Source organism: Eptesicus fuscus, chromosome 7 (genome assembly GCF_027574615.1).
Source record: "Eptesicus fuscus isolate TK198812 chromosome 7, DD_ASM_mEF_20220401, whole genome shotgun sequence".
NCBI lineage: Eukaryota > Metazoa > Chordata > Mammalia > Chiroptera > Vespertilionidae > Eptesicus > Eptesicus fuscus.
The window spans coordinates 104351803-104374907 of record NC_072479.1 but is presented as its reverse complement, the minus strand read 5'-3'; the positions used below and the strand labels follow the sequence as shown (position 1 = coordinate 104374907).

Here is a 23105-nt window from a genome sequence, read left to right as displayed (position 1 = left end):
TTGACCAGAATCGAACCTGGGACCCTTCAGTCCGCAGGCCGACGCTCTATCCACTGAGCCACACCGGCGAGGGCCCGCCCCCACTTCTGAGCCTCTGGACGACTGCCTGCCCCTGAGCCTCTGCTCCTGTGCCCACTGGCCTGGAAGGTGCCCTTTCCCTGCCCACCTGGCGACTCCAGCCTGTCCGTCAGTCCGCCAAGGTCACCTCTGCTATTCCTCTGCCCACTCTCCCACTGACCAGCCCTGCCCCAGGGTGTTCCCCTGTGATCTGAGGGTGCAGGAGCTCCGAGGCGTGGGGCATGTCTGAGCTCACCTGGGGCAGGTGAGGGTGCGGACACAGCCAAGGAACAATTATCAACCTTAAGAGGTGGGCGTGTAAGAAAAGCCGGAGAAAGGGCACAGAGAGGTGCGGGCTGGGGGAGCCTTGGAGGGAGGTGTCTGCAGGGCCAGGGTCAAGGCCAGAAACGGCAGGAGCCACAGCTTAGCGACCTGGGTCTGTGCTGACCTCCTGCTGCGGGGAGGGCAGGAGACTGGGCCGAGGCAGGGACAGGGGCAGGGACAGGGACAGGGGCAGGGTCAGGGTCAGGGACAGGGGCAGGGACAGGGGCAGGGACAGAGGCAGGGATGGGGCAGGGACAGGGGCAGGGGCAGGGGCAGGGACAGGGTCAGGGACAGGGTCAGGGACAGGGTCAGGGACAGGGGCAGGGACAGGGGCAGGGGCAGGGGCAGAGACAGGGGCGGGGACAGGGGCAGGGACAGGGGCAAGGACAGAGGCAGGGATGGGGCAGGGACAGGGGCAGGGGCAGGGACCAGGGACGGGCTGGCTGGTGGAGGAACCGTGCAGTGGTTTTGGCGCGGAGGGGACGGATCTTGGGGAGGTAGAGATTTAGGGGAGTCAGGATAACTGATCTGGTGGAGGGTCCCCCGGAAGGAGCTGGTGCACTGACAGGCAGGGCATTTGTATGTTAAAGAGGGGCTGGAGGGGCGGGGCTGAGCCCGCAGAGGGACGCGCTGAGGCGAGGGTTTTGGGCGGCGGCGGAGACCGCGTGGCCGTCTCTAGGTTTCCTCTCGTCACATTTCTCCGGGAAGATGATCATGTTACTCCCCAGTTCAGAAGCCCTCAGAGGCGCTCAGGTTTCCACCACAGGGTTGGCCCTCTGCCGTCCCCCTCCCTGGCCCCCCCAAACCCTTTCTTTCAACTCCGCCAGGCTCTTGAGTCTTCCCACTCAGTGCCCTGTTGCAAGACTTCTAGAAGCTTCACTCAAGGGCTTTCTTGTGCTTAGATCCCCCTCCCCGCCCCCCGCCCCCCGCCCCCTTCCGCTGCCTCCTACTCTCCCTTCAAAGTGCACGTGGTACAGGGACGGGAGGGAAGATCACGTGTTCCCACTGCGATGCCAGGAGCGGCCTGCAGCTCCACGTCCTTCTTGGTCCTGCTCTGTGGAGTCTGCAGTGAGCACGTCGTGCTTTAATAATGGGGGTGGAGGGGGGGGGCGGGGGGGGGGCTGAAGAATTACAATTTAAAAACCAAGTAAGGGCCCAGCCCAAGGGCCGCCCCCAGCTGGTTGCCCGGGGCTCCTCTGGTCTCGGCAGCCCTGACTCCCTTCGTCCCACACGTCCCAGCTGGCATCAGGGGGGCCCGGCCTCCCTGGTGGGACTCTAGGTGGGCACCCCCCAGGGGCACCCCGTGGGGTCCATTCCCCTCTCTCCATTTCCCCCACCCCCTTCAGCGGCAAGGAGCAGAGCCCCGCTCCACCCCTTGGCCCTAAAATCATCCCCACCCCCTCCTGACGCCCTTCCTCGAGGGTGGAGGGGGTGCAAAGGGAGAAACAGAGGCAGCGGCTGCAGCAGGCGGGGTCGGGGGGCACACCCTCCAATGAGCTCCACGGTTTGAGCAACTTGCTTTTCAAACGCGGCCAAGAGGGAGCGACTACAAAACCCCCGGCAACACCGCGAGGCCCTTCCCTTTACAAACACCCGACACCCCGCACCGGGCTCGTCCCGCGCGGCCGGCGGGCACCCACGGTCCAGGGTCTGGAGGCGTGAGAACTGCGGGCCGTGGGAATGCCCAGGCCGCACCTCCGTGCGCCTCCCGAAGGCGGAGGCGGTGAAGGAGGTGACAGCCGGGCAGATGGCAGCGTCCCGTGGGCACCGGGCTCCCCGCCCCGCCATCCGCACGCTCTGTTCAAAGGCTGCCCGCCGGCGCCTGCCCGTGCCTCCTGCATCAGCACTTGGCCACGCGCCGTCCTGTTCGATGCGTGTCCGCGAGGACTGGCCGTGGTCCGGGGCATCCTGGCGTTCACGCCCAGGCAGACGGGCGCTGAGATGAAACCCGCAGCCCCGCCTGCGTCTTCCCAGCAGCCCTCAGGGGCCTGTGCAAAGAGGCCGCTCCGGAGATGCCAGATTGAATCGGGGGCAGAACCCGGGGCCTGAGACACAGGCCGTGGGACCCTCTCCTCCGGAGCTGGGGCAGCGAAGGGCTCTCTCCCCCTCGGCTGACCAGGCTGGCGCTCAGCCCACAGAGGGGACGGAGCTCCAGGCAGAGGGGGGCTGGGGCCAAGGCCTGGCCCAGGAGTGGGGGGTGGGGGAGCAGCCAGGAGGCCGGGATAGCAGTGAGTGGGGAGGCAGGGGAGAGATGGGGCCGGTGCCAGATTCTGGGGTGAGGGGATGTCATCGCGGTGGTGAGGGAGGATGCTGGCGGGGACTCCTTGGACCACGGGCTGCCCAGGACCGGTCTGTAGAGGCTCACAGGCCACCAGCGTCTGCTCTGGGAGCCGCAGGCCCTGCTGGAGCGGGGGCGGGGGGGGGGGGGGGGCAGCGGGAGGCACCCCCTCACGCTGCCGGGTCCGTTCTCATGGTCCCCAGACTCCTGGGAGCCGCCGCCGTGTCTGCCTGTTCGATGACCCAAGTCTGGAAAAATGGCCTCGGTTTCCGCTCCCTTTGAAAGGCCGGTGCTGTCACTGAAGTCTTTTCTTCGGCTTGCTTGAGACGTTGCAATGGCAGCATGGAGTCGTGGTTAGAGTGTGGGGGTCCAGGACCCAAAGGGACCCAGCGTAACATCCCATCGCTGCCCACCTGGCTGAGTGACGCTTTTCCCTCCTCCGAGCCTCAGTTTCCCCATCTGCAAAAGGGGAGTGTGCCCAGGATGTAAGGTCCCACCAGCCCGTGGCCGAACAGGGTGCCTGAGAGTGCTGTGCAGGGCGGGCTGTGCCCCCAGGAGTGGCTCCGGGGGGGAGGTGTGCGAGTCCTGCAGACGGAGAGGTGACCCCGACGCTCAGGGACAGCAGGGAGCAGGAGGACTCTGAGTGTGGGAATAGCACGGCACAGCCTCAGGAGCCTGGCAGGCCTGGCGTCTGCGGGCAGCGATCTGAGGGCCGGGGCCGCCGAGCTGGGCTGTGCGGGGCCTGCAGACACGGCTGGACCCTCCAGGCCAGGCCAGGACTTGCAATGTTTCTTTAAACGGTGGCCCGCGGTCCAAGGATGCACGTTATAGTGCGACCGTCTGAGTCCGGTTGTGTGAAACGAACGCAGCGGAAACCAGGAGGTCACGAGCAGCGCCTTTAGCACAGAATGTCCATGTTGTGGTTGTGGTTCAGCTGCTTGTCTTGAGCTTGTACATTGACTTCGGGCTCCTCCCTGGGTCTCCTCTGCGGCCGGGGCAGCTGGGCAGCTATGGATTCCAGGGGCAGCGGGCAGGCTCGGCTGGGGAGCAGGGGTTCCAGAGCTGTCAGCCTCAAACCCGCTGTTCAGGGGCCACAGGTTCAAAAGAACCGGCAAAGGAAGGAACCAGGCCCAGCGGGTGTAGGCAGTGTTTCCCAACACGGGTGACGGACAGCGGGTGGGGCGGCTCGTGCCCTGTGCTGGGGCCTGTCACGGGAAGGCCTCGGGCGTCATCTGACTTCCTTGCCTCCTGCTTGTCCCGGGAGCGGCAGGCTGGCCCTGGGCAGCTGTACGCGTTCCTGGCCCGCCCCCCTTCCCCCCCAACAACCCTATATAAGCTTGATGTTGTTGTTTTTCCCGAGTTGCAGGGGAGACACCGGGCTTCAGAGAGGGAAAGTCACTTGCCCAAGGTTGCACAGCCTTTAGGTGACGGAGCAGGATCCAAACCCAGGCCTGCGCTTTCCCACGCGCCCCTCCCCACTTCCTGGCCAGGCCCCAGCTTCCCAGCAGTCCCTGGGGCTGCGAGAAGTGAGGGATGGAGGACGTGCCATCCCCGGAAGTGGGGGTAGGCAGCTGTGAGGGGTGGGGAGGGGGACACGGCGGTCCTAACAAACAGCCACGTTCTCAGGGGCAGCGGGCTGGGGCGGCCTGGGGAGCGGGCCTCCCGGACACAGGCTGCCCCTGTTTTCCAGTCCAGCCCACCCCATGGACCCCACCCGCCAGGTGCGCCCCCTCCCTGCTCTGCACCACCCACACTCACGGCTCCCCTGGCTCCCTTCCAGACGCTGATCCACGGGAAGGTGCCATCTGGGGGCGGGGAGAGCGGGCAGGGGCGGAGACAGCCTGCCAGCCGGGTGCCAGGACGGCGGCCCTGCGCCGGCAGGGTTGGGAGTGGACTCCCTCGTGCACTTTCGTGCCACTCAGCGGCCCCACTGGGCTGTGCCAACTGGGCTTCCCCGGCTCTCCCTGCTGCTCCGCCCAGGAATCTGAGGCTCCCCGCCCCCCACCCCGGGCCGTTTGCCCCTCTCGGCAGCCCCCGAGGCTGGCTGGCTGCCCGCCCACCTTGTCCCACACTCCCTTCGCCTGGACCAGCGGCAGATAATGATGCAGCAGCCCCGGGCACAAGCTGGGCACCACTCACTGAGCATCCAGCGCACTCCCTCGGGACACTCGGGCTCTGCGTGGGCTCCCTGCCGCCCTGGGGCTGTGGTGAGATGCGGGCAGGGCAGGCGGGGTGCCCTGCGCTCTCCCGAGCCCCTTCCCTCATGCCCAGCCCGCAGCCAGGCCCTGGGCTGCCTGTGACACCAAGCCCGCCCCTGATGCCTGCTGTGCCTGGTGCCGCCCCGGGCACCCCAGCCCTGTGCCGGCCACACCGGCCTGGTTCTGACCCCACTGCCTGGCCGGATGCTGCGTTTCTTCCTCAGCACAGACAGCCCGGTCCAAACCCCGGCTCCGCCACTTGGGACTCTCTGGCTTTGGGCCCCTCAGGTCCTCGGGTTTATTATTATTATTTTTTTATTGATTAAGGTATTACATGTGCCCATATCCCCCCACTGCCCTCCCTGTCCTCGGGGTTTTGTCGGGGCGGTTTTGCGGCTGCGTAGTTGCCGCGTGGGGTAGTGGAGGTGTTGAGCTGACACAGGGCATGTGTTTTCCACTCATTCCCTCCCCTCTGTCCTTGGGCCATTTCCAGCCCACTGTGCATATGTGTTCCTGCCTCCTTTGCTTCTTTTTTGTTTTTGTTTTTGTGTTAATCTTCACCCAAAGATAGTTTTCCATTGATTTTAGAGAGAGTGGAAGGGGGTGGGAGAGACAGAGCGAGAGAAACATCGATGTGAGAGAGACACATCGATTGGTTGCCTCCCCTGACCAGGGCCAGGGATCCAGCCTGCAACCTAGACACGTGCCCTTGACCGGAATCGATGCCGGGACCCTTCGGTCCGCAGGCCTCCGCTCTATCCACGGAGTCAAACCGGAGAGGGCTGAGTGCCTGCTTCCAGTTTGCTGATGACCTCCAACCAGGACGCCAGCGTGTCCCTCCCCCACCTCCCCGCCGGCCGCCCACCGGCTCCCTCTGCTTCCCTGCGGGGACGTGGCCAGGACAGGGAGCCCTCCAGGCCTCAGATGGGGGGCTGTGGCCTCACCAGGGCCCCGAAGATGTTTGTTGGAGGCGCACACATGGTGGCTGAAAATGACTAGGAACCTGCCGGCAGCACCGAGAGTAACTGGGGGACGCTCCACCGCCAGCTGGGGCAGCCTGCGCCCCGGAAGGTCCAGGAGAGGGGCGGCTGGGCTGCTGGGGCCCGGGTCCGGGTCCGGGTCCGGGGTGCTGACACCTCAGTGAAAGGAAGGGGCAGTGGAGGCCACATGGCCAGGCCAGAGCCAGGCACCTCGTGTGCCAGCTGGGCTGGGACCCAGGTCCACGGAGGCTGCGGTTTCATGGGGTCTGAGTTCTCCTCTCTGCATTTTCACGACCCTGACCCTCTGAACTTAAAGTAACGAACCCCCCGGCCCCCCCGCCCCGAACTGTCGAGACGGCGTGATTGCACTGGCAGATCCCACCATCTCTGGAGGTACCTCGCATGCGGGGGGCTCTGTCAGACAACCGGTGATGTCTTCCTGCCGCGACAGACAGGACGGGGGCCACGTGGTGCCGCCGCGTGCCCCCTCCCAGGCCCGGAAAGGCCTCCCAGACACACGCAGAGGAGGAGCAGGAGCCGGGGGGTGGCGAGCCTCTGAGTGGCCCCGTGGCCGCCTTCCCGGTGGTTTGGGTCCAGTTCCAACCTCCCGGGCCCCGCGGAAACACGAGCGGGGTCTGCGCTGGCGCCTGGCAGGGTCATGAGAGAACCAAACGGGAGGACACGGAAGAAAGTGGCAGGGCTCCCCCTTCTCCCCCCACCCCCACCCCCCGCTGTCCCCGCCCTGGGCTCAGGGACTGAGTAGGAGCTGGTAGGGGAGGAGGTGGATGTCCCAGGCCGAGGGCACAGCCGACGGGAGCCGGGGGCTGCTGGGCGGGGTGAGTGATATTCATCTCACCCCTCTCACCTCTTGTCCTTCATGGCCCCCCTGGGACCCCAGCCTCTGCCTCTGCACCCCACCCTGCCCCTGCCTGTCTCACACAGACCCCAGCCCTGAGCCAAAGCGCCTCATTTGACGGTAATAGTTCAACAGCGACGGCGCCACCCTGCAGCAGAGCCAGGGGCACAGCCGCTGTGCAATCCGCCTGCTCCGAGGGGAGCCGGCCGCTCCGCGGGCCCCCCACGTGTGAGCATCGTCCTGCGAATGACGGGCGACAAAGCTGACCCACGGTGACACCCAGACGTGCCAGTCCGTTCCCTGGAACTGTCAGTGACTTTGGGGAGGGTGTCTCTCCAGTTGCTCAATAAAAAAACTCTAAGTATCAGCGTGGCTGGAGCTCGAGGGACGGACGGGTGTGAGGCCAGCCCTGTCCCGGTCCCCCCTCTTCCAGGGGCCCGCCCGCCCCCCTCCCCCGGGATCCTGCTCGGGGCTGAGTGGAGAGACCTGAGCAGAAAGCAGCTGGCCTGGCGCCAGCCCCGCACTCCAGGCGGGAGCCCACGCCTGGCCTTCCCAACAGAATAAATCTCGCCGCTTCCTGTGCGCGTCTCAGACGCATGATCTTCTCCCGATTAACAACCTGGCCGGCTTGTTCTTGGCTGCTCGCTGCCGACCTCAATTTAGAACTGTCTGTTGTTTGGCGGCCGAGAGGGACGGTGCTGGGGGACGAGGCGTGCTGAGCCGAGCGGCTAGTGCAGCTGGGCCTGGTGTGGGAGGTGTCCCCTGGCCCAGCGCAGCCGCTGCCCGCTGCCCGCTGCCCGCTGCCCGCTGCCCGGTATCTCAGGAGCCTGCAGGAGGCGGAGGCCTGGCCAGGCAGGCTGCGGCTTTGGGGCTCTCAAACTGCTTTCCTAGGGTCGCTAATGGGGGTGGGGGTGGGGGGAGGCAGCTCCCACAAAACTGCCTTTGTAACCCTCACTGAACATCACGGTGTGGACGCCTCTGTGCTGTGGGAGAGCCGCTCCCGGGCGGGCGCTGCTGGCTGTAGCCCATAAAACCTGGCGAATCCTTCTCCGAGCTGGGACTGGGGGAGAGCCTGTCCCCGGGGCCGGCTCCCTCCTCCTCCAGGTGGGCAGCGCTGGGCAGACCTGCCTCCCTCCTCGTGGCCGGCCCGGAGCTGTTCTTTCTGCCGGGAAGTGTTTCTTCATTCTCTTTCCTGCTTCCTTCCTCCTCGCTTCTCACCGTCACCAGCTCTGCTTCTGCTCAGGCCGTGCTGTTAGTCCACGAGGCTTCCTGCCTTTGGGCAGGGGCGTGGTGGGAACAGTCGGATCTTCTAGGGCCCCCCCGCCTGGCTCCCCCCTCCCCTTTGGCTGCTGCCTCTGAGAGATTGAAAGCTAAAACTGGCCCGGCGGGGTGGGCGGGGCTCAGTGGTTGAGCATGGACCCAGGAACCAGGAGGTCACGGTTTGATTCCCGGTCAGGGCACATGCCTGGGTTGCAGGCTCCATCCCCAGTGTGGGGCGTGCAGGAGGCAGCCGATGGATGATTCTCTCTCATCATTGATGTTTCTATCTCTCTCTCCTTCTCCCTTCCTCTCTGAAATGAATAAAAATATTTAAAAAAAAGGGGGGGGGGGAGAAGCTAGCAGCTTGACCTCCTGACCATCGGACCCCTCGTCTCTGGAAAACGTAGCTCTCACACACCCTGCCTTGGGTGTGTCGGGAGCGGAATCGTGTGTAAGGCACTGGGCACCCCCCCCCCACCCGCCCCCGCTCGCCGCCAGGGCGTGAGGCGTGGGAGACAGAGTGAGAGTCAGCCACGTCTCCTTTTCCTTCCTCTGCAGGAGGGCAGTCGGTGGCCCACACTGGCCCCCCCATTCTGGCCTCTCTGGCCAACCAGGCCGTCTCCTTCGGCTGCAGAATCACCTACCCGTACACCCCAGAATTCAAAACCTTCACCGTCGGCTACTTTTATGTGAACCGCCAGGGCCAGGAGAGCGCCGAGGAGCCGACTGGCTGCCAGCCCAGCGCAGGCCAAGAGAACCAGACCCACACCACGGCGTGCCAGGTCACCCCCAAGCTGCCCAGCGCACTAGCCACCGGCACCTACTACTGCTCCGTCCGCTGGCTGCGCGCCAGAGCGAGGGGCCCGGGCACCTTCATCCTGGTCCGAGGTGAGGCTCCGGGGCTCTTCCCGGGCAGAGGGCCCAGCGGCTTCGCGCAGCCGAGTTTGGGGCCCGGGGTCTGAAGCGGGGTGTGTTCGCCTCATCATTCGCCTTTGGCTAAACAGAACCAAGCCTCCTGGGGAGCCCCTGAAGCGCCGGGGCGAGGGCAGAGGCCTGGGGTGCGGGCCTGCCCCGGCCACCTCGGCCCCGTGCTCTCATGTCCTCCGGCACAGGAGGGTGTCGGGGTCTGCATGTGTGGGCGTGAGTGTGTGTGTGTGTGTGTGTGTGTGTGTGTGTGTGTGGCGGCCTGGGAGTGAGCACTTGGCTCGTGTACATCTTTCTGAGGACAGATTCCTAGTTTTCATCATGTTTTCTCAAAGGAGTGACGACACCAAGAAACTAACAGTCTGTCACCGAAGCCACGGTTCTCTGACCTGCCCTCCGACTCCCACTGGTGGGGGCCGGGGCTCCGGCACCCCGAGTCCTGGCCATGGCTCCCAGTCCTGCTGCTGGCCAGGCTGTGACCTTGGGCCTGGTCTGCAGGGCCGTGCCCTGCCTGTCGAAGGCCTGTATGGGGATGAGCGAGACCTGCACGCAAGGGCGGGGGCCTGGTAACAGGATGTGCGTGATGAGTCACAGACACTGATGTGCCGGCACGCGGTCAGCGCTCCAGCCCTGTGCCAGCCGGCGGGAGGGAGGGGGGAGGGAGGGAGAGAGGGAGAGAGGAACGGGGGAGGGAGAGAGGAAAGGATGAATGGCTCAGGGAAGGGGCTAGGCTGTGCTCTTCACGGCTTCCCCAGCACCCCTCCCTCCGCCCCGTGCAGGCCAGGCGCCTGCCAGGCCCGAACCAACCATGCCCTCCGGCCTCACCATACCTGCCCACGTGCCCCGGCCCCCGTGTGGAGAAGGGAGGCCGGGGAGGTGAGGTGACTTGCCGCGGGTCCCACAGGCAGCTCTCGTGGAGCGGCTCCTGAGGCAGGGCCCTTAGGAAGCATCCGGCAGCTGACCCAGGGAGGGGCTCAGCCACCGCGCGTGTGGGAGGAGGACATTGGGAGAGGCGGGAGTCTGGGGTCCTTGTGGGGGGGGGTGTAAGGGGGTCCTGGGTAAAGGGGACCAGGGATTGGGGCCTGGAGGTTGTGGGGTGAGGCATCACTAACCCTTCTGATCCCTGCCTTCCTCCTAGACACAGGCTACCGAGAGCCCCCCAGGGTCCCCGAGAAAGTCCTGCTCTTCAGCTTCGTCGGCATCCTGGGTGCCCTGAGCGTCCTGGGCACGGCCCTGCTGCTCTGGAGGAAGGTAGGGACGCCCACGCGCCTCGGCGCTGCCCTTCGCCCCTCACCGTCGCTGGGAATGCCCCGAGGGCCCAGGGCTGCCTGCCCTCCCTGAAGGGTGTCCCGGTGCCTAGGTGGACAAGCCTCAGTCCCCTCCCCTTTTTTAAATATATTTTTATTGATTTCAGAGAGGAAGGGAGAGGGAGAGAGAGAGAAACATCAACGATGAGAGAGACTCGTTGATCAGCTGCCTCCTGCACGCCTCCTCCTGGGGATCAAGCCCACACGGGCATGTGCCCTGACCCGGAATCGAACCGTGACCTCCTGGTTCATAGGTCGATGCTCAACCACTGAGCCACGCCGGCCTGGCATATCCCCCTTTTTTTAAATGGGAATTCCACACCCACCTTGTCAGGCGATTATGAGGATTCAGTGAGACTAAGAACAAGTTCTCTGCAAACTGTCAAGTGTGACCCGGATGCCAGTGCCTGTTCCACTGTCTGTGAGGCCTGCGCACTCCAATAAGAGAAAGGAGCGAGAACTCCAGGTCCCGGCAGGTAAATCGGACCCCGTTCCAACCCTGCCTCTGCCAGGCCCTGGCTCCGTGGCCTCAGGCAAGTCGCCCGCCCCCTCTGAGCCTTCCCGCCCTAGGGGTGGAACAGATCATATGAAGACTGGCCTGGCAGGTTTATTGGGGGCGCATGAGACCCAGCAGGGAATGTGTGTGAGGCCCCACCTGGCACCCCAGAGGCCCATCTTCCTGAGCAGCCATCGCGCTGTGACTGGGGGTGGCGCCGGCTTCTGCCTGAGAGCGAAGTAGCTCTCGAGAGCTAATCCCGAGTAAATGGGCTGGGGCTGGCAGGCGGCCAGGCTTTTTAATTAGCTTCTGCCCAGAGAGAGGCTGCTGCTCCGCCGCCGGCAGTGCGGTGCCTGCGATGAGGGGCGTGCGGCGACCGCCTCCCCGGGCCCCCTCCTCGGAAGGGGCTGGCGGGGCGCCTCCTACTGTCTCTTCTCTCTGAGCCCTTTGGCTGCCCCCACCCCCCCCACCGCTACCCCTGCCTCCACCACCACCACCACCACCACCACCACCACCGCCGCCGTTAGTGCTGCGCGTGGCCGCCAGCATGAGCTTTCTGAAACCACAGCCCCTCCTGGCCCCTCCCGCCGGAGGCTTCCGCTCTCCATCCTCTTCACGCCCCTGCGAGGCCGTCCTGACCCCCGGGCAGCTGCGCCTCTCTCTGGCCACGCTGACCGTCTTGGAGCTCCTCAGCACCTCCAGGCCCGGGCACATGCTGTTCCCCTGCCCTTCCTCCCTGGCTGCCAAACGAACTTCTCGGGCTTCAGGTCTTAGGCGTCCCCCCTGCCCGGTGAGGGTCCGCCCCTCCCCGTGCCAGAGCCTGTCCCCGTGGTCCGTGCGTGTGCCCTGCTGGGAGAATGCTGGTCCCGTGTTGTCTCCCCACCGGGTCCTAAGCTCCATCTCTCATGCCACCCAGCTGGCAAGAGGTGCCTGACAGCTGTGTGCTGGCTGCTGAGGGCCACCTGCGTGCCAGGCACTCAGCCTCTCACAACTTCCCTGAATCCTCGCACCAGTTTTGCAGAAGAGGGTCATTGATGGGAAAACTGAGGCCCAGGGAGGGGAAGTGGCTCGCCCGAGGCCATAGCCGGGAGGGCAGTGCACTGTTCGCTCAGCACCGCCCCCAGCAGTGGGGACCCGGCCTCGCTGGCCCCCGGGTCCGTGGGCAGTGCCTCGTGGGTCTGTGTCATTCCCGGGCAGGTGAGTGGTGAGGCGCAGGCCTCGGAGGCATCCGGCACGATCCCTGGAGAGGGCGGGGGCTGGCGCTGAGCGATCCGCTTGTGTGCGGCCTCACGGCAGCCTGCCACCCTGTCCCGGTGGGTCTGCCAGGAAGGGGGCAGGGGAGTCCTTGCTCCCACCCTGAGCCCTGGCTGGCTTCCTCGCAGACGCAGATGCGGGCTTCCTGGAGGCAGCTGGCTCAGAGGATCCCGGCCGCGAAGATTCCGGCCCCGAGCACGGCCCGCCCCGAGCAGCCTCCGGCCGAGTCCCTCTACACGGTGAGTCCGGCTGGCCTGGCCCCCCTCCCTCAGGCCTGGCCCCCCTCCCTCAGGCCTGGCCCCCCTCGCTCAGGCCTGGTGTGGGTCTGGCTCCCAGGCTTGGTCATGCACCCTCTGTGACCTCTCTGAGCCTTCAGTTCCTCATCTGTAATCTGGGACAGGAAGTCCCACTGGCGGGCTTCCTATGAAGGTGAACCGAGATTCCGGGCGTGGCCCTGACCCCTGGCAGGCATGCCCATGTGCAGTGCCCAGGTCCCCTCCTGGGCCCGCCCCCCCACTTCTGAAACGAGGGTCTCGGGGCAGGAGCTGGTGAGGAACGAAGACAGTTCCTTCATCCAACCAGATGCTCCACCAGCTCCTTCCTGTTTTTATTGCACAAACATCGTAGCGACAAGAGTCACAAAAAGCGGAAAAGGTTGGGCACTGTCCCAACCCTTAATACCAACAGCTTTCTTTTCTTTTCTTTATTTTAAAAATATATTTTTTAATTGATTTCAGAGAAGAAGGGAGAGGGAGGAGAGATAGAAACATCAATGATGAGAGAGAGAGTCATTGATCGGCTGCCTCCTGCACGCCCCCTACTGGGGATGGAGCCTGCAACCCTGGCCCTGACCAGGAATCAAACCGTGACCTCTGGTTCATAGGTCGATGCTCAACCACTGAACCACGCCGGCCGGGTGACATCAATGACTTTCAATTCTTCACACGCACCCCGCACCCCGCCCACCCCCTCCCCAGCACTACACACAGACATAGTTTTGTATCCTTGTGATCAAGAGGAGACACGGCAGGACGCCTTTCCATGGACCGTGGATCCTCCATCACTAATGGTCTCCATCACTATTTGAGGGAGAGGCTCAACCACGTGCCCAGCTGGGTGTGCCCACCGGCCCCAGCCCGCCCACCGGGCAGCACGCAGCCACTCTGCCTGGCGGCCGGGAAGGCGGCAAACGTTCTTGCTCAGTTCTGTCTGTCTTAGTTCCACGAGCAACACATGCTCATTGTAGAGAACGTGAAGAATGAGTGCCGCCCGGGGTCGGCTGGGGTCTCCAGCCGTGCGATCTAGAGCCGCCAGGCTGAGATCTTAGCTCTCTGCCTGGGGGTGCAGAGCCCTGCGGGGTCCTCAGGCGCCCCAGGGGCGTGTTCGGGGGCCGCCTCCAGCGCTAGGATTCTGCCGTGTTCGCTGTCACTGCTCCTGTCCTCACCAGCCTGGCTCACACATGAAACGTGGGTCCTTCCTCCATCTCCATGGCACCCCACACAGAGGGCATTAGGACGTGCCTGCTTCCTCAGGGTGGGGCAGCCGGGGACGAGGCAGAGGGACTGTCCTTCTGAGGCAGCGCCGACAGCTCCAAATAGAACAGAACAAGGCCAGCGCCCCCAGGGTCTTCAGCCCTCCACCCAGGGAGTTTCCACCAGCCTCCGCTCCCCACGCGCCCCAGACTTCCACATACGCTCTCTTCCCTCCCAGCAACTCACAGTGGGTTTTCCCACGAGGCCTTCTGGTGTCAGCTGTTAAATAAAACCTCTCTCTCTCTCTCTCTCTCTCTCTCTCTCCCCCCTCTACACACACACACACACACACACACACACACACACACACACACGATCTCTCTCATATATATCAAGGGAAGAAAATAACCATCATCCTAATTCTGTCTTCTTTCAGGATAAATACTAGTAAGATTGACTTCTATACCTTCTAGTCCATTGAAAAAACAAAACAAAACATACAAAGAGACCCATACATACATTCACACATGCTTTTTTTTAAGTTGGAGTAATACAGCTTTTTTTTTTTCATGTTACACTGTCTCGTGAACATCTTTCCACGTGAATAATATTCTTCTACAAGATCGTTTCTGATGAGAGACTCCCCTTTGCGTGGAACCCCGTTCTCGCCTGGGTTGAGACTCCTCGGAGGCTCGGGCAGCCCCTCTGGAGCGTGGGGCAGCGGGCAGGAGCGGGTGCAGGTGGCTTGGAGAGGTTTGAAGGTGTAAGGGAGGCCACGGGCTTTGCTGGCCAGTCCCTGCCAGCTGGGATTGGACCTGGGCAGATACCAATGACATTAATCACAGGGATGATCATGTCAGGAGCCATTTGGTGAGTACCTACTGTGTGCCAGGCACCGAGTTAGGACTCCCACCCATTATCTCATTCATTCTCACAGTGGGGGTTTTAGGATACAGGTGTTATCCTCATTTTCATTTTATTTTCTAACTGCCTACTGCTGGTATGTAGACATGTGATTGGTTTTTGTATATTGACTTTGTGGAGAGGGTGACCTTGCTGACTTCACTCATTAATTCTAATGGTTTCTGTGTAGATTCCGTTGGGTTATCTATGAACCCAGCCATGCCATCTATGAAAGTGGAAGTTCCATTTCCTCCTTTCTGACCTCATCCTCTTGCTTTGTTTTTCTTGCGTTATTGCGCTAAGACCTCTGTGTGATGGTGAATAGGAGTTTGATAGCAGGCATCCTTGTCTTGTCCCCTACCTCTGGGGAAGGAGTTTTGTATATTCCTCTCTATGGATAGATTATTGATTTTCAACCTTTCTTCTTTTCTAATATATGCACTTAACACTATGAACTTGCCTTTATGTGTGGCTTTAGCTGTATCCCACACGTTTTTTAAATTTAATATTTTATTTATTTATTTTGAGAGAGTGAGCGAGATTTGTTGTTCCACTTATTTATGCATTCATTGGTTGTTTCTTGTATATGCTCTGACTGGGGATCAATCCTGCATCCTTGGTGTATCAGGAGGATGCTCTAACCAATGCCTGTATCCCGCAAGTTTTGATATATTTTTATCATCTTTCAGTTTAAATTGTCCATGGAGACTTCCTCCTTGCCCCATGGGTGATTTAAGTGTGGTTTGCTTAATTTTCAAATGTTTAATTATTTTCTAGTTATTATTCGGTGTGTCTTTTAAATTTCTCACCAATTCCGCTGTGATCAGGGAATAGATTCCGTATGATTTCAATCCTCTGAAGCCTTCTGAGACTTGCTTTGCGGGTCAGCCTATGTTCTGTGCGTGCTTGAAAAGAACGTGCGTCGTACCTGGCTACGCGTTTCATACATGTCAGTTACATCAAGTTGATGCTGTTAAAATATTACATATATTTTTCTTTAGTCTAATGGGTGTTAAGAGAAGTGAGTTAAAATCTGCCCGTATGATTGTAGGTTTGTGTATTTCTCCTTCTAATTGTGTCAGTTTTTGCTGTTTATTCCTGTGGGGAGATGCTCATGATATCCTAAGACGGGAAAGAAAGCTCTCGTACCAACGCCCTTGTTCAGCAGCACGGACTTGGAGTGGGCCAGACAGACGGACTTGGAGTGGGCCCGACAGACGGACTTGGAGTGGGCCCGACAGACGGGCTCAAAGCCCACTCGTTTTGCTCTGAGTTCTGCTCCTTAACCAGCTGACTCTTGGTCTGTAAGACGGGGCTAATGATACAGCATCACAGCTTGCAGACATGCTACGACTCCTTCCATCTTAAATTCCTCATCTTGAGCCCACACCCCCTCCAGCAACCCCGCTTTCTCCAAGGCTCCTGGCGCTGTCAGACCCCCACGATCAGTGTCTCTCTCGCCTTTCCCACCTCCTCTTCCCCAAAACCTTGCTTCTCAAGGTCACCACTGACCTCCGCGTCGTGAAACCCAATGGCCAGTTCCTGGTCCTCCCCTTCCCTGACCAACCAGGAGCATCCGGCCACTGACTTCTCCCCCCTCCCTGACACACTTCCTTCCCTTGCTTCTGGAACATTCCACTCTCTCCTAATTACCCCTCCCCTTAACCCCCCCCCCCCATTGCCACACCTCCTCAGCCTCCTTCACTAGCCCTCCCAGCTCCTCCCCGTTCCTCCCACTCCTCCCATTGGAACCCTGACCTCTAAGGGGTGCAGTCCTGGGACCCTTTTTCTTTGCTCTTCACTCCCCTCCCTGGGTGATCACATACCGCCTCTCGGTTCTGAGACCTTCCACACTCTGATGGCCCCCAAATGGCTGTCTCCAGCCCAGGCCTCTCTGACCAACAGGCCTCTCTGGACACTCCATGGGTTTCTCTCAGCCCGCGTGGGGCTGAGTGGCGGCTCCGCCCGTCCTGCGCTCGGGCTGCAGGCCTAGCGGTGCTTGCTCTCCCGCTCATGTCTGATCCATCAGCACATCTGTCTCTGAGCGCATCTGGAACCCGACCCAGCAGCCCTCCGGCTGCCCTCTCGCGCCTGGAGTCTTGCCCTGGGTTTCCACCCGCCGGCCCGTCGGGGTCCCTGCCGCTCGGTCTGTCCTGCCCCCACGGCGGAGGGATGGGGTCCAGCTTAGACAGAGGCCTCTGCTCTGCTCAGGCCCTGGGGAGCCTGGGTCCTCGGAGAAGCAGAAAGCCCTGGGGTCAGCCAGGCCCCGGGGAGCCCGAGGTGCAGGAGCCTGTGTCTCCCAGGCCAGGAGCTGCAGGCGCCAGAGCAGCCGTGGGCTGTGGCCTCCGCGGGGTGACGGGTGGGAGCCAGCAGCGGGGCCCCAGGCCGCGCGGACCCGGGAGCTGGAGGCGGGGAAGCAGTCTCAGGGGCCACCTCTAAGGGGGCTGGTCTCTCAGTCAGTGGCACAGCCCTGCGTGGCCCCGTGGGTTCCGTTCACACCCTCCCCGCCTCTCCCTCCCTCCCTCCCTCCCTTCACCCTGGCCTCCTTGCTGCTCCCACACACCAGGCACGTCCCCCCCACGGGCCTCTGCTCCGAGTGGCCACTCCCTCACCCCCAGCCCCCTGCTCAGACGCCCCTTTGCCAGGAGGCCTTTCCTGGCCTCCTTTTAAAATGGCAACCGCCCCGCCCCTCCAGGGCCCAACCTCCCCATCTTCCTGGCCCTATGGCCACCTTTCCCCCTCATGATCCGTCTGCCTCACACCCCCACCCTGCACAGCTCAGTGCCCAGCACACAGTAGGTGCTCAGCGATCTGCCATATGGTGAGTGGAGGACAGTTCTCGCCTTCCAGGTGCCTAGGACTCTGTGGGGTTCAGTGCTAGGCACAGAGTGGGCACACGGGCATCAGCATGTGGTGCCACTCTCCCTCCGCAGCTCCCAGACACCTCCTCTCGGCTCCGTGCACCTGCCTGGGCCGGTGCCCTCAGTCCTGCACCTAGCCCTCCCTGCTCCTCCCACTCCTCCCTGCTCCTCCCACTCCTCCCTGCTCCTCCCACTTCTCCCAGCTCCTCCCAGCTCCTCCCTGCTCCTCCCTGCTGCTCACACTCCTCCCTGCTCCTCCCACTTCTCCCAGCTCCTCCCTGCTCCTCCCTGCTCCTCCCTGCTCCTCCCACTTCTCCCTGCTCCTCCCTGCTCCTCCCTGCTCCTCCTGCATTGGGGGCTCTGCCACCTCTGCCTCCCCGGGCTCCTGTCACTGCAGTGGGCGCTCCTTCTCCACTGCTCCTGCTCCCTCCCAAACAGCCTGGGTCTCAGCCCCGCCCCCAGCAGGAGCCACGGGAGCACAGCTCTTGCACTTCCTTGGTCACGGGGGTGGGTATGACAGGGGACCAATGTCCAGGACCCTTGGTTAGGCCCTGGCCCAAGGCAGCCGACTTCAGCTCTGGCCTCAGGCTGCCTGGAGGAAGGCCTTGGCATTGACTTCACAGCTCTGCCAGGGCTAATGCCATTCGGGTTGGCACCATTGCCCACTGGGCAGCAGGAGACAAAGGACATGGAGAGTCTGAGTCCCAGACAATCGTCCCACCATAGCCCAGCCCAGCCCAGCCCAGCCCAGCCCAGTACAGCCCAGCACAGCCCAGCCCAGCCCAGCCCAGCCCAGCCCAGCACAGCCCAGCCCAGCCCAGCCCAGCACAGCACAGCCCAGCACAGCCCAGCACAGCACAGCACAGCACAGCACAGCACAGCCCAGCCCAGTACAGCCCAGCCCAGCCCAGCCCAGCCCAGTACAGCCCAGCCCAGCCCAGCCCAGTACAGCCCAGCACAGCCCAGTACAGCCCAGCCCAGCCCAGCCCAGCCCAGCACAGCACAGCCCAGCACAGCCCAGCACAGCCCAGCCCACCACAGCCCAGCCCAGCCCAGCCCAGCCCAGCCCAGCCCAGCCCAGCACAGCCCAGCCCAGCCCAGCCCAGCCCAGCCCAGACCCAACTCAGTCCCCGCCCACCCAGTGCAGCCCATTGGGAGGCCGGGCCTCCTCTCCCAGCAGGCACACCTGAGGGAGGCAGGCCTCCTCCCCACCGAGGAAGGAGTGGGGTCTGGTTCAGAGCCTCAGAGGCTGTCCTGTCACCGAGGCTGCCTGCACTTCCCAGCCGGTGATGCAGGTCACACCTGGATGAAAGGCAGCAGCAGGCCAGGACCTGTCAGCGCTTCCCTGCCAGCTGCTGCCTGCCAGCCCGCTGCAGCCCTCCCTGCCCTCCGCCCCCAGCGGCTCCTGCCAGCCCGCTGCAGCCTCCCTGCCCTCCGCCCCCAGCGGCTCCCCCCAGCCCGCTGCAGCCTCCCTGCCCTCCGCCCCCAGCGGCTCCTGCCAGCCCGCTGCAGCCTCCCTGCCCTCCGCCCCCAGCGGCTCCCCCCAGCCCGCTGCAGCCCTCCCTGCCCTCCGCCCCCAGCGGCTCCCCCCAGCCCGCTGCAGCCTCCCTGCCCTCCGCCCCCAGCGGCTCCCCCCAGCCCGCTGCAGCCTCCCTGCCCTCCGCCCCCAGCGGCTCCCGCCAGCACAGCCGCCTGCCACTGTGGGCAGAGGCCCGCGGGGTCCTGGGCAGGGAGCTCTCCGCTGGCTCGGAAAGCCTCTGGCCACACGGGAGCACGCGGAGCCGGGGCCAGAGGTCTGAGTTCCCATCTTGGCTCCACTGAGGGGCTGTGACCTGCAACACCCCTGGGCTAACGTGTCCCATGTGAGCGGGACACGGGGAGGGGGAGCCACTGAGGACCCCAGATCTGCTCCTCTCCTGGCTGTCAGCAAGGAGCCCTTTCCTCCCTTCCCTCTGTGACCAGCGTGGAGGGGCAGCACATTGTGGAGGTCCAGGCCTGGGTGGACAGAGGGAGAGGCTCAGGGCCACCGAGGCACAGTCACCATTCCCGCGCCAGGTGGCGGTGGTGGCGGGGCTGTGGGCAAGCATGATGGGCCTTGGCTTCTCCTGGGGCAGCCCTGACAGTACGGCGTCACAGCTCCCCCTGGCGCAAGCCGTCACAGCTCCCCCTGGCGCAGGCCGTCACAGCTCCCCCTGGCGCAGGGCAGCGCCTACACTGGCCGTCACAGCTCCCCCTGGGCGCAGGGCAGCGCCTACACTGGCCGTCACAGCTCCCCCTGGCGCAGGGCAGCGCCTACACTGGCCTCAGGTGGAGGGTGTCAGGCCTCCAGCTGCCCCCAGGCCACTGCTGCCTGACTTCGGGGCTGGAGTCTGAGCTGGCGCCCCCTCCCAAGACCCACCCTCTTTCTGGCTCGGAGGCCCTGGAACTGGTCCCCGGGGCCATCTTGCCATCGCTGTGAGTGATGCCCATGACACGAGGGTCTCCCAAGAGCCCGGTGGTTTATTACACGGTTTTCATGCCCCAGCGCCTCCCGGTGCCTCCTCCTGCCTCTGCGCCTCCCCCCTCTCTTGCCTCAGAGCACCACCTGTCTCTCAGCCTGCCTCAGCAACCCCTGCTTGCCGGTTGCCAGGGAAACCACCTCCTTGGCAACCAGCCGGCATCCCTAGGACATGTACACGTGGGAAGGAAAGGTTGCTGCCTCTTGCTGAGGCTGCTGCTGGCTCTGCTCTGAGTCCCAGGCAGGGTCCAGGCTGTGACCGCAGAGAGGGGAGGGAGGTCTCAAGCCTCCTTTGATGCTCATTCAACTGATGATGATTCAGCAGTTATTAAGCACCTACTGTTTTCCAGACCCTGGGCTGGGCCCATCCTGCACAATATCTCATTTAGTCGTGCCTCGAGCCTGCAAGATAGACGCGATTGTTCCCATTCTACAGACGAGGAAACAGAGGCCCAGGAAGGCTCAGGGGTTGCCTCTGGCTGGCAGGTGTCAGAGCTGAGAGTTGGACCTAGTCTTGTCTGATGTCAAAGCCCTGGTTCTCTCTACCCGAGGGCCCCGCTCAGGCTGCTCATAGCCGGGCCGAGAGTGTGTGGAGTCCCAAACACACACCCGGCGAGCGAGGAGCCCTTCGTGGCATCGGTTGGTGCTGCCTCCGAGTGTGCCAAGCACAGCCATAGGTTCCGAGACCCAGAGCCTGACCAGGTACAGCTTGATGAGAGAGGAGTGTGACCCCAAAGGGTGCCAGGTCATCTGTGAGTGCCGGCTGGGGTGGGCGTTACGGGAGGTCTGGATGCTGTGGATGGGTGGGGCCCTCACAGGGGCAGGGGTTTGGGGCCAGGGGAGTGAGGGTGGCTGGCAGGAGGGCATCATCGCTGCTATGGCCACGGGTGTCTGGGGTCTGCTGGCTGGAGCTTGGAGGTGGTGTGAGGGAGGTGGCGGGGGGAGGGACAGAGAGGAATCCCCCTGTACACGCGGGAAAGGGGTGCAGAGAGGGACTGCAGGTTCACAGGGGTGGCAGTGTGACCAGGCATGGCATGGCGGGCGGGTGAGGTGGGCATCCCCTCGCAGACTAGGGCCCAGAGGGTTCTGCCGTCCTCTGAGCTCTCGCAGCTGCCGGGGCCAAGCCCTGCCCCGCTGTCCCCGTCCCTCTGACCCTCACGCGCCTCCTGCAGGCCCTGCAGCGCCAGGACACTGAGGTCTACGCCTGCATGCAGAGCGAGGCCGGCAGCCCGCCCGCCAGGAGGACCTTTCTCTCCCAGGTAAGCAGGGGCAGCCAGCCTGGCTCCCCTGAGCTCCGTCTGACCCCCCAGGTGTGACGTGGGGGGAAGAGGACCACGGGGTGAGCCCTGCTGTTGAATCGGAGCGCTCCCGCGAGGCAGCTGGCCTGGTGCCAAGAGCACTGGGCGGTTGGAACCCCCGCCCCACCCCTGACCAGCCGGCAGCCCTGCCCACGGCTGCCCTCTGTGCCCGAGGCTCCTGCTGTGCACCGAGGAGCCGGACAGCACTCACCTCCTAGATGTGCCGAGGGCCGGATGCTGTAGTGGGGACCCAGCCGGCCCCGTGCCGTGTGCGCCATGGCAGCTCCCACTGGGCGCAGTGGCGTGTCTGCGCTGGCCAGTCAGGCGTCCGGTGTTAGTCCTCTAGCTGCCCCCAGGCGGATGCTGGTCGAAGTCAGGGGCCGGAGTCTGAGCTGGTGCCCGCCTGGCCTGGCCTGGCCTGGCCTGGGCAGGGCTCCCCCTAATTGTCATGCTGGGGGCCAAGGTGTGTTTCACTTAGTCACGATTCTCTTTCACACCTCAGTTTGCTCATCTGTAAAGTGGGTGAGTGACACTTGGCTGCAAAACCGAGTGCCCTGAGTTCAAACGAGTTCCAAGTGAAGTATCATCTACAACAGAGATTTGGACCCCGTGAAGCAGGAGGGGCTGTTAGGCGGGGACAGGAACCCGTGGGCGGTGGGTAGGCCCGTGGGCACCTTGGAAGAGCCATCAGGAAGTGAGAGGGGCTGATGCTCGGTCTCCCCCGGCACAGGGGCCCAGGCTGGTGCTGTTTAGTGAATCTCAAAGCTCTTCCTCTACTAGGCCTTGACCCCCAAAGATGTCTGGGCCATTTCAGGCAGTGCCCACCCTGGGCCAGGCCTTGGGGTGCTGCCCAGGATGCTAAGACAGGCCCCTGCCCTCCAGGAGCCTCGGGGCTGAAAGAATAGGGTCACTGACCCGACAGACACACAGAGACATGGTGGCCCCGTCCGAGAGGGGGGCTCTGGAGGGACAGACCAGGGCTGGGAGGGGGTCGTGGGGTGCTGAGCAAGCCCTGCAGGGTGAGTAGGAGGTTTGGGGGGAACAGGTGGTGTGGAAGGAACAGCCCAGACAGAGGGAAGAGCATGTGGGGAGGCCCTGAGGCAGCAACGGAGGTGGGGTGGAGGGGTGGGGGGAGGGGCAGGAGGGCAGAGAGCAGGGTCGGGGGAGTGAGGGGAAGAGGCTGGCGAGGAGGGCTTGGGGACAGGACAGGCGTCCCTGTCACAGCCACGCAGGAGGCCAGTTTGCTCGCCTCTGACCGGAACTAGATTGGTGTGGTTTGTTCTTCCCCGACCTGTTACTTTTCATTTCTTTCCCCAGGAGAATGCGCACCGATTTCAGGATGAGAGCGAATTTAACCTGGTCTATGAAAATCTCTAGGACCAGCTCCGCCCGCCCTTAGGTCTCGCCGCGGATCAGAGGCTCTGGGGCCGCCCCTCCCTCCAGAGGACTTGATCGGGACCAAGAGTGAGGCCTCAGGGGGCGCCGGGCACTCACCCCCACATTCTAGGCTTTCCTGCCTCGGTCCGCACCCACCCCGAGGGGCACCCACTGCGTGTTCCTCATCTCCAGGCCTTTGTCCAAGTCGTGCCCTCTGCCCGGTGGGCCCCTCCTCAGTGTTTAAGGGCTCCCGTGGGCCCCCCATTCCCAGAGCCCTCCTCGGCCTCCGGGCTCACCTACAAGGCCCCCCGAGACTCTCAGGAGGGACCCGGCGAGGGACCCGAGTCGGTGCTGTGTTCACAGGAGGGGAAATAAAGGAGCAACGGAGACTAGGCCCCACCTCGCTGCCCCCGCCCACCTCGGCCCCAGGCGCAAGGTGACCGCACAAGGTGACCCTGGGCTGGCCTTGGGGACAGAGCTGGGGGCTGAGCAGGTGGCCGAGTGCCTGGGGCGGGAGCAGGGAGGTCTGGGCTCCGGTGAGGAGGGGTCCCGCTTGTCCTGAGCGGGGGAGGGGGCGGTGCTGGCTAACCAGGAGCTGAACAGCCTAAAGCTCTCTGCCCCCCAACAAGGACCCCAAGGTTGTCTCCCCTCCGCCTGGCCCTTGGCACCTGTGGTGCCAACTGCTTCCCCAGCCCCTGCTCCTCAAGCCTTCTCCACCCTTGGGCCTCAGGTGCTCCTCCTTCCACCCTAAGGCCTGGTCCCC

General features: G+C 63.5%; 1 protein-coding gene across 1 annotated transcript in view; it reads left to right on the top strand.

The window, feature by feature from the left end:
- NFAM1 (NFAT activating protein with ITAM motif 1) overlaps window positions 1-22731 on the top strand; it is a 28058-nt gene extending 5327 nt beyond the window's left edge. The window contains exons 2-6 of the mRNA XM_008144896.3: window positions 8512-8841; window positions 10016-10128; window positions 12063-12173; window positions 20840-20926; window positions 22283-22731. Coding sequence (XP_008143118.3) covers window positions 8512-8841; window positions 10016-10128; window positions 12063-12173; window positions 20840-20926; window positions 22283-22342 — 701 coding nt within the window. The 3' untranslated portion in view covers window positions 22343-22731. The remainder of the gene's footprint in view (window positions 1-8511; window positions 8842-10015; window positions 10129-12062; window positions 12174-20839; window positions 20927-22282) is intronic.
- Window positions 22732-23105: the final 374 nt, after the last annotated feature.